We start from the raw sequence: 10,067 nt of genomic DNA, 5'->3' as shown, positions 1-10,067 counted from the left end.
TAATCGTAATTAATCGCATGATAATTTTATATGTTATAAATGTACAATTAAAAAATTCTAGGTTTTCGAAAACTAATAGAAGTAGTTCACATGGATTTTTGACGTCTATAGTCGTCAATGGACCGACACAATTGTTGTCTTAAGCACCTGATAAAGGTAACCTGAGGTCAAAGGTGAAAAACTCAGGGAGGAGGATGCAGTGGAAAAGTTTTTTTTTGTTTTGGCAGTTGCCTGAAGGCGAGACGGCCAGTGACGATTACTCAACTAACAGCGTTTGAGCCCCTGAAAACTTTATTGACACGTTCATTTAAAAACAATCAAACACCAGTGGGAATTTTAAAAGGAGTTTTAAGAACACAAAATGAAATGAGAAAGGTTGTCACCGCGTGCAGAGCCCCGCAACATCCTAGTCGATCACTTGAAATGACTTGTGGGCCGCCGTGGTGACGTCATTGACAAACGACGACTTGTTCATCCCTTGCTGCGGGACAAAAAATAAAAAAAGACAAAATTAAAAAGCCTAATCTGCAACCCGCACTACCGCATTCCTGGGAACTTAATCCTTGGAGCTGTTTCTCACAAATACCAGTGAGAGGCGTGGAAGCAGGGAGGTGAACTCACCCTCTTCAGGAGGTTCTGGATGTCCTTGTCAGACCACAGATGGTAGAGGAACACAGACGCCGACTTGCTGGATTTGGGGAAATATCTAAGAGCAACAGTCAAAATTCAAAATTACACACATACGAATAATCACAACAAATTTTCGGATATTTCGAAAAGATTATCGTGAGCAATTATCCTGTGGCACGGGGTGTGTTAAGAGTCTTTTTTCCCCAACCCTCCCTGATCTACTCACAAAATGGTTGGTGCTGACAATCGTAAATATTGTGATAACTGAGCGACTTAACTCATTCACTCCCAGCCATTTTCACTGAAGCAACCCCCTTTCGCTCCCGGCTATTTTACTGGATTTTGACAGATTTTGCAAGGCCCACAGAATATTGTGTTCGATTGCTATAAAAAACATTTCTATATTTCTATCTGTATCAGTTTGACAGCAATTAGCATTAGAATGTAGCTAAGTTTCTCCATTATTCACAAATCTGTTTAAAACACTGGGGAAATAGCTTTTTTGCAACATGGCCCTGGTTGATCTCTTATACTCTACTATCACCTGCTGGCTGTTTTTGGAATAACTACCATTGCTTCAAGCATTCTCTTCAGGTCAGAGGCTGCATCAAAGCCTTCTGTATGCTCTAGCATAAAAAACAACAACATAAAAAAACATATTTATACGTCTTTGGAATACTTAAAACATTTAAAATAGAACGTTGTTTTTGTTGTTTTTAGGAGCAAATGAGTTAAGTAGGAGTACACACATACCAACAACTGATTATTCAATGAAAAAAAATCCGGATTTTTATTTTTTTATTTATTTATTTATTTTATTTTTACAATATTTAAAGAAAAGAGGAATTACCAGTATGAGGTTTTGCCCCCATTTTGCTCCATTTGCTCAGTTTTTCAGAGAAAACGTATACTTGATGTCTATCAGCATTTTAAGATGAAAAATAATAATTTTAAAAAACACACAAAAAACACGGTCTTTTTTTTTTTTTTTTTACTCACCTGTTCTGGCTGAGCTCCTTGAGCGAGTTGATCAAGCCGCCGTTCAGCAGGCGCTTGCCGCTCTCGGGCTCTTTGGTCACCAGGATGTTGGCCGTCTGGCACGCCATGGCCAGCGTGTCGTCAGACTCGTTGCCTTCTTTGGTGCCGGCGCTCAGGAGGCCCAGTAGCTCGGGCAACACCTTGTGCGCTGCAACGACAAAATGGCAGACATGAACACATTTTGTAGACATTTTTACTAAACCTTTAAGTGTTAACTCACTCATTAATAGTCAGCGTATGCATTTATAAAGCGGTATGTTCCATTTTATGCTTAACGTTGGGTTTCTATCCACCAATTTTTATTCAAATTTTCAAGAAATGCGAAAATAAAACTGAATGGAAACGCTAGAAATTCGAAAAAAGGGCCCGAAATTCGCCCAAAAAGTTTTAACGCTTGGAGGGTGTGAATTTTGAAGCGTATCGGATATTAAGTCACACGTACGTTTGTAGTCACTAATCAATGGCGGACGATAAAATAAGGTTTGTTTGAGGGGCACGACGAAACAGAAATCTTTTTGGAATTTGTTAAAGTTGTGAATTTTAATGCAATTTTAGATGGAAAACAGAAAAAAAAACGCTGCGGTTTATCAAGAATTACAAAAGCAAACGTCATCGCACGGTGTAGTCGCTTCCTGGTTCTCTTGCTTTAAAAATTTGGAACAATTGGATGGAAACCCCATGTAATAAACTTGACACATTTTCTGCAATTTATACCTAATAAAAACGGCAAATTTGCAATACGCATTTTGTACCTAATAAATCAGCTTAGTTGCTTCGTTTTGTCAAGTCAATCATTGCAACTGACGTGTTTGCTGTACCCTGTATGGAATAAATGTTGGATTACTTTAAAAAAAAATGTTTTAATCACAAATAAGCCGGTTTAGCATTCACAGTTGATCCCTTTTCCAACTCAGTTGTGGTAAAATGGCGCTGATGCGATTTCTCACCCAAGATGCCTTGCAGGTTGGGGTTCTTGCTGAAGTTCCGTACCAAGGCCACCGCGTTTCTCTGCAGCGTGATTTTGTTTGACTTCAAAAGTGGCGTGATGACCTGCAGGCCGTCCAGCTTTTGCACCACCGTCTGGCTCATGATGTTGGAAACCTGAACACAAGCGGATTTGTGAAAACCAGATTGAATTACAGTAAAGCCACCAGTTATTCTGGGTAATATGTTCCAAATACAGCCAGAAAAGGTGAATAGAATATCCCAGATGAAGAGGCAATATAATATTTTTTAAATAAAGTTTTACCACTCCCACAGACTTTAACACATTTAAAAATAGCCAAAAAGTGCAATGGTGACAATGGTTCTCCTTTCCCACATGTGAGGGCATTCCAGTCAGTAAGTACAAGGTGTGCCCCAACTATTTACGGGGATAGGGTCCAAAACCTGCTGTCAAAGCGGATATCCTAAATTAATTTGACGCTCTTCTACAGGGGGTTGCTAATTGCTTATAGATACCACAAAATGGTGGCAGTGTAATTCAAATGGATGCTCATTCACCAAGTCCATGCATCTAGCATGCACAAAATAATGAACCCATGTTACAAAAATAGCTATTCAGTATTTAAATTACAAAAAAAAAAAAAAACACCTCCACATGAGGCTCATATTTGCTAGCATCGGTAGACAAACAGAAACATACGTTCACTTTTACGTTTGACCGTGCACAAGTTGCATTCAAAGACCACCAATAAAACACGATCAATAAAACGCCAAGATCCCATCACATGGCTGCAAAGTAATTGTTTTGTTTTTTTTTTGCTTTGACGCGATTGGTCGGGTGCTCACGATGCTGTCCTGTGCCGTGAGGTTCTGCAGAGCTCCACAACAGGCCTCCTGAGTTTCATCCCGATGACTCGAGTCCAATAAGGACAAGTAGTTTTGTAAGGTTTTGGAGTGGATGAGCCAGCCGGCCCCAGTCGGGTTGGGGTCCTCCACCACCGGGAAATCAAAGTAGCGCTGAACGCAGAGGGGGAAGTTCGTCATTGGACGGGATCGGATTGATGGAGAGATCCCGCCGCCTTACCTTGGTGTCGGAGCTTTTGCTGGTCGGAGGACTGAAGCAGCCGATGGGCCCGGCGTCGTCCTGAATGTCCACCGGGCCGACGGGCTTGGCCAGTGCCGTGATGCGGTTGAACAACGCCGGGGACTCGGCCTCTAGCTCGAAGGTGAGGTTGTGCAGAATGCACACGCAGTTCTCCACACACTGTTTTCATTTGGGTACGCGCATATCAATAATTAGAGATCATCGGATGATGATGATGATGATGAAGATTATGCAAAGTGATTATCCTGTGGGGTGTGACTTTTTCCACCTCAATTTGCTGGGCAGAGGTGACAAATCCAGTTCCAGAAAGTAAAAACCCTGTCACAGTGGCCTTTATACACTTGGTGGTAGAAGCAGCCCTTTAGCTTTTATCTCTAATTGTTTCTGTTGTCGTGCTAGCTAGCAGGTAAACAACCACCATAGGAGCTAGCTAGCAGGTAAACAACCACCATAGGAGCTAGCAAGCTAGCTAGCTGACTTGCTAGCTCCGATGGTGGTCGTTTACCTGCTAGCTAGCTAGCTGACTTGCTAGCTCCTATGGTGGTCGTTTACCTGCTAGCTAGCATGAGCACCATAGGAGCTAGCTAGCTAGCTCGTTTACCTGCTAGCTAGCACGACAACGGAAACAATTAGCGATAAAAGCTAAAGGGCTGAAGCCAAACTGTGGCCGAGTTTTTACTTTCTGGACCTGGATTTGCCGCCTCTGCTGCTGGGAAAATGGCCAGCTAAATATTTATGGTCACAAATCCACAAATGTGTATGGTGAAAACCAACCTTATCATCTGTCCTGCCAGCATCCACGCAGTCTTGAAGGTGAGCAACCAAGGAGTCCACCAAACCTCGACACTTCCTCATGGTCTGCCGGTTGTTCTGCTTTGCACTGCTAAGGTTTCTGTCACAATCCAGAAAACAAAACGAAAATACACACATTCAGAAAGTAGTTTTCCGCCAGCATTTCCAAACATTTATTACCGTTAATAAGTGCTAGTGTACATTATCTTCTAAGTGTGCCGGCATTTATTTAGGCTAGCTAGCTTGCTAGCTAATACGATTGATGAGCTTCATGTGAAGCTGGTTTGTGTTGAATAATGTAACTATGGATTTCAGTCATTTATGTAACTTGGGTTCGTGATTGTGTACAGAAACAAGGGTCGCAACTGGCATCTTGTGGACCACATTTTGGGTGGCCCCTTAATTAACAGGAAAAAATAATTATGTTGTTTTTGTTTTGTTTTATTAAATATATACCAATATTTATTTTGGGGGTATTATAAACATGTCTGCTCCTTTACAGTGGACCCCAATATACTTATATATATTTTTTCCAGTATTTATTTATTTATTTATTTGTTTTGTTTTTTTCCTGGGGAGCAAACTCCCACTTTTCCTGGAAAATGTACCTAGTAGGTTTATCAACAAGGGTTGGAATATGTTTTGGGGTTTACAAAAAAACAAAACAAAATAAAATACCAATGCATTTCATGGGGGTCATTTATATGTGGATCTTTGCTTTTGGTGGCCCTACCCCCATGAATAGTGGGGTTCCACTACGTATATAGATTTAAATTGTAATATCACTATTCACTACTAGATGGCAGTAATGGCTTCTTAATATTTTATTCTAAACATGTGTAAGTGGTTTGCTTAACATTTCTGACCAAATGTTTAAAATGTTGGGAAACGGTTTTACCGCAGGCAGCCGGTGGCGTGATAGAAGGACTCATGGTCCGGCCCGCTGGCTGTGCCCCGCTCTGGGCTGGTGGTGTAAGGCAAGATGACGCGTTCCATCAGGACGGGCATCGTGCTCTTCAGCAGGTCCGTCTTCAGGCTGTTGGCAGATGACAAATTCCACAGAAGACCTGGAGGGACACATAAGGAACATTTAACATACAGAGGATTTGGTTTTGTTGTTACAACCTACTTTCCGGATGCACTGTATTCATTTTCAGTTGTTGATATTTAAAAGCAGCGTCAATTAGGGATTAAAGGGCGGGATAAAATTCGCATTCTACCTGTGAGCTGCTTCTGGATCTCAGGGGAGTCGGTTTCACGGAGCAGGGCCACAGCAGACGCGATTCCACCACAACGTTGGATCTCCTCCTTGTTGTCGTTGTTCTTGAAGGTGAGGTTGCGCAGGGCGGCCGAAGCCGTCTGGCTGAGGGACGAGTTGGGGCTGTTCAGCAACGCCACCAGCGGAGCGATCCCTTTGCACTTCAGCACCTGGTGTACGATATTCAAGTCAACCCCAAAAAATTGTTTTTTGACAATAATGCAACCCCACTAGTCTAAATGCGGTATTTGGGCTAATATTGTATTAGTGGCAAAATCCAGCAGTTTTTATCAATATGAGAAGGCGGCCATTTTGCCACTTGCTGTCGAGTGAAAATGACATCACAGTAGCTCCGGATTTTGCTGCATAACTCAGATTCCAGAACTGTAATATTACTCAGAATGTCATTTTTAGACTAGTGAGGTCACACTAACATATTACAATTAATGAGGATAAGCGCTATAGAAAATGATAAATCGGACACAAAATGGATACGATAATAAATTGGAGCAAAGGATTCTTGAGTCCCGTATCTAAGAGTTGGGCTACACACTTAACAACTTGGCAACAATGTGAACTTTGAAGCTGTAGCGCTAATCTCCAAGCCAGTGAGATAAGTCACCTCTTGCTTGGCCTTGTCGTCAATGAAGGTGTTGTGCTGGATGTAGGAGGCGCCGCAGTGTTGGTATTTGATGTCCTCGTTGGACAGAAACTCCACAGCCTCCTTCATGCTGATGTCAGCCAATGCGCTGTTTCCGCTTGACCTGCGAGTACGACGTCATGGAATGTTGACAAGCATTTTTGATTTGGTTTACATGAACCCAACAACACTCCCAGCCATTTTCACTGAAGCAACCCCCTTCGCTCCTGGCGGTTTGACTGGATTTTGCACGTCCCAAACAATATTGTGTTCTATTGCTATAAATACATGGAACCTAGCAAAAGATTCATCAGGAAAAAAAGTATGTTTGTATCTGTTTTAAAGCAATTAGCATTAGAATATAGCTAAGTTTCATCGTTATTCACAAATCTGTTTAAAACACTGGGGAATAGAGCTTGTTGCAACATGGCGCTGGTTGATCTCTTATACGCTGCTGCCCCCTGCTGGCCGTTTTTTGTAATAAATACCATTGCTTTAAACCACCTCTTCATGTCAAAAGCTGCATCAAAGCCTTCTGTTTGCTCTTGCATGAACACCCCCCCCCCCACAAAAAAAACACGTATATATACGTTTTTGGGAGTGAATGGGAAAAGTATTAAAAACGGATTTACACGTTTTGGGCTTAGAATGAGTTAATTTAAACCCTGAAGAGCCACACTAAATTCTGGTCTCTTACCCCGAATCCCCTTTGCCCGGCAGTTTGCTTTGCTTGGTGAGAGTGTCCACAGTCAAAGGCTTGGACTGCGTTTTATTGACGTAAAGCGAAGTGCTGACAATGTGCTGATTGTTGCCCGTGAGCTGATTGCTGCTGCTGCGGTGCATCTCCGTCCTGTAAGCGCTGCGGTTGGAGAGGAGCCTCTGCGGAGGCTCGCGGCGTTTAGGTAGGGAGCGTTGCCCACCCAGGTCCACCTCGTCGCGTTTGGGGGCCACCCAGCCCTTGGGGGTCAAGCCGTGCTCGTAGCGACGGACGAAGGTGTTGGTGGTCTTGGCGCTGGCGCTAGCTGTGCGGTTGTATGAAGGGCGGTTGATGCTTTTCTCGAGTGGGGACTGAAAGGACAAAAACACAAGTGTGTTTGTAGAATAAATTTAAATTGTATTTACATGCATTTGTATCTCTCAGTCAAAACCTCAACCAGATGTCTAAACCCAGACCCGACCAACTATAACATATGAACGAGTGGTTCTCAACGACGTACCCGTTGTGAAATATTTTTTCAGCCAAGTACCCCCTAACCAGCGCAAAGCACTTCTGATTGAAGAAAAAATTAAATAAATAACACCGAGCGCTGTGCCATCATTGTCTGATTAATTAAACTTTGGAGCTCTATTTGTATTTTTATGGTCTCTTGAACTATTTTGAAATAAAAAAGATATTAAAAAAAAAGATTTATGCACATACAAATTATTATCAACATTAATTAATTTGCTCCCAAAAACGTATAAAGATGTTCTATCTTAAAATATTACCAGAGTCCCAAAGACATATTTATACGTTTTTTATGTGTTTTATGCTAGAGCATACAGAAGGCTTTGATGCAGCCTCTGACCTGAAGACGTCACTTAAAGAAATGGTAGTTATTACAAAAACGGCCACCAGGTGGCAGCAGAGTATAAGAGATCAACCAGGACTATGTTGTTATTTACATATACTTTTAAAATCACACGTACCCCCTGGAGTGCCTTCCCGTACCCCCATTTGAGAACCACTAACATACCCATAATAGTAAAAACCTCAAAACCTAACCCTACTAAGACGTTCCAACAGTACTCACAGTTGTTAGGTGACCGTTCCCAAAAAAGACATTTCCGTTGGAGACGCCGGACTCGTAATTTAAAGGGCCTGAAGAGGAAAAGAAAAATGTTATCAGTCAAAAGCGAAGGTTGCAGCTGCGCATTTATTACCTCAAAGTCATTAACGCTCTGATTTCCCACAGACCGAGTTGTGACTGATCTGCGGTTCAAGTTGTTAGAGATAATCAGAGAAGCAACATTCCTAGAAGATCGAATTGGCAGGAGAGGACACATCTAAAAACACGCAGGGAAGCTTATAATATACTCACTAAGTAAGGGTGAGTACAGTTCAAAAGGAGGTTAGTATTTTAACGAGGTGGCAATTAGATAAACCTGTTTGTTCGTAGTTACGCTGTCTGGATTTGACAATGCAGAACTGCGACATGCTGAGAGCCGTCTCACATGTTACATTATTAAACTAATAAACCCTTTTAAGCTTACATAAGATCTCAACAGTCTGATAGTGGGCATCGTATTTGAAGTTTATGGTGGATATGATATCACTTTTATGGACCCACCTTCAATACACCAATTGGACATTGAACTGTGATTAGACACACAAAATTGTTTTCCTTGTGTAAAATAAAATCATTCATTTGACTTGGGGTGCATCTCAAACAGAAACAGAAACACATTAATATAGTATGTACTGTAAATTACCATAAATAAAATCACTAAAATTATTTATAATAACAATATATATATATACAAACTTAATCTCAGTGCATTTAATACTAAGATAGTAAAAAAAAAAATGTAAAGTGGTACCTACATGTACTTTATATTTGACAATTGTAATGCCTTGCGGTAGTATTTAAATTTATTTTATAAATTGCTGTAAATTTCCCGCACTTGTCTAATTTGTTTAATATATATTTGTTATATAATATTAATAGTAACAATTAAAATAAAATAAATCAATAGAATGACATTGTGCTAATTATATTTTTCCCATAATTGAGCTTTTATACTTTTTTTTTTTTAATTCAAATGGAATGAGATGATTTAGTTAGATTCAACAATATTTGTTATAATATATATATGCATTTATATAACGATAATAATATTATATAACAAATATATATAAAACAAATTAGAGAAGTGCAGGAAATTTACAGCAATTTATACAATTTTAAATATTACCGCAAGGCATTACAATTGTCAAATATAAAGTACATGTATGTACCACTTAACAAAAAAATATTTTTTTACTATCTTAGTGAGATTAAGTTTAAACATTATGCCATAGTCATTTTTGCTATGAATATCAGAAATCAAATTGTAACCCGAGTACAGATGTGACGCTGAGACTAGTTGTCAAAATTTTAAAAAAAAAATGTTTTAATTTATTTTGCTGATTGTTGTTCATGTTGTTTTTTAATTACTTTACCTTGTAAATGAACTCTGGGGAGAAACGGGGCAGATACAATAAGACTCGTCTTTTCATTCAATAATGAAGTATATTGTTTTTGTTTTCTTTTACAAATGAATCATCGAAATGAAATGAAATGAAAAGAGCTGCTCTGTGTAATGAAGGCCAACAAGCTAGTGTTTGTGCAACACCGAATGAATTGCTGAAAGTTCTTACTGGTCGGAGACAAAGAGGTCGATCCAGTCCTGCCGCTGCTGGAGTGCCTGGACCTGGTCCTCTGCACGCTCTGCACCTGCTCCAGGACGCGCTGCTCTCCCGAGCGGTGCTGCTGGTGGGCCGAGGGCATGGCCAGAGAGGTGTCGTCCGCGGCGGGGACGGACAGGGCCGATTTGAGCGGCTGGGCGCCGGCCATGGTGACGGGAGGTTCCGAGGCTCTCGCGACGCGGGGATGAATGAGGCGAGTTGAGCAGGTAGG

The 10,067-nt window shown here is 40.9% G+C and overlaps 1 protein-coding gene across 1 annotated transcript; it reads right to left on the bottom strand.

The window, feature by feature from the left end:
* Positions 1-273: 273 nt before the first annotated feature.
* Positions 274-10,004, bottom strand: pkp1b (plakophilin 1b). Its single transcript, XM_077573141.1, has 13 exons — positions 9,809-10,004; positions 8,202-8,269; positions 7,106-7,476; positions 6,391-6,532; positions 5,731-5,938; positions 5,409-5,577; positions 4,493-4,610; positions 3,698-3,877; positions 3,460-3,630; positions 2,616-2,769; positions 1,630-1,816; positions 622-706; positions 274-481 (listed from the first exon to the last, which is right to left on the bottom strand). Exons 1-13 carry the CDS (start codon positions 10,002-10,004, stop codon positions 407-409), a joined length of 2,124 nt encoding a protein of 707 aa, XP_077429267.1. The 3' UTR covers positions 274-406.
* Between the last annotated feature and the right edge of the window lie 63 nt (positions 10,005-10,067).

This window comes from Vanacampus margaritifer, chromosome 8 (assembly GCF_051991255.1).
Source record: "Vanacampus margaritifer isolate UIUO_Vmar chromosome 8, RoL_Vmar_1.0, whole genome shotgun sequence".
In the NCBI taxonomy this organism is placed as follows: domain Eukaryota; kingdom Metazoa; phylum Chordata; class Actinopteri; order Syngnathiformes; family Syngnathidae; genus Vanacampus; species Vanacampus margaritifer.
This window is presented reverse-complemented; position numbering and strand designations above follow the sequence as displayed.

Bases quoted from the DNA above. Each gene is read 5' to 3' on its own strand.
- pkp1b (XM_077573141.1), bottom strand. From the start codon at position 10,004: ATGGCCGGCGCCCAGCCGCTCAAATCGGCCCTGTCCGTCCCCGCCGCG. The intron at 5,578-5,730 runs GTAGAATGCGAA...GTGTCCCTCCAG, and splicing joins GATCCAGAAGCAGCTCACAG to GTCTTCTGTGGAATTTGTCA. The intron at 3,631-3,697 runs GTAAGGCGGCGG...CTCTGCGTTCAG, and splicing joins GCAAAAGCTCCGACACCAAG to CGCTACTTTGATTTCCCGGT.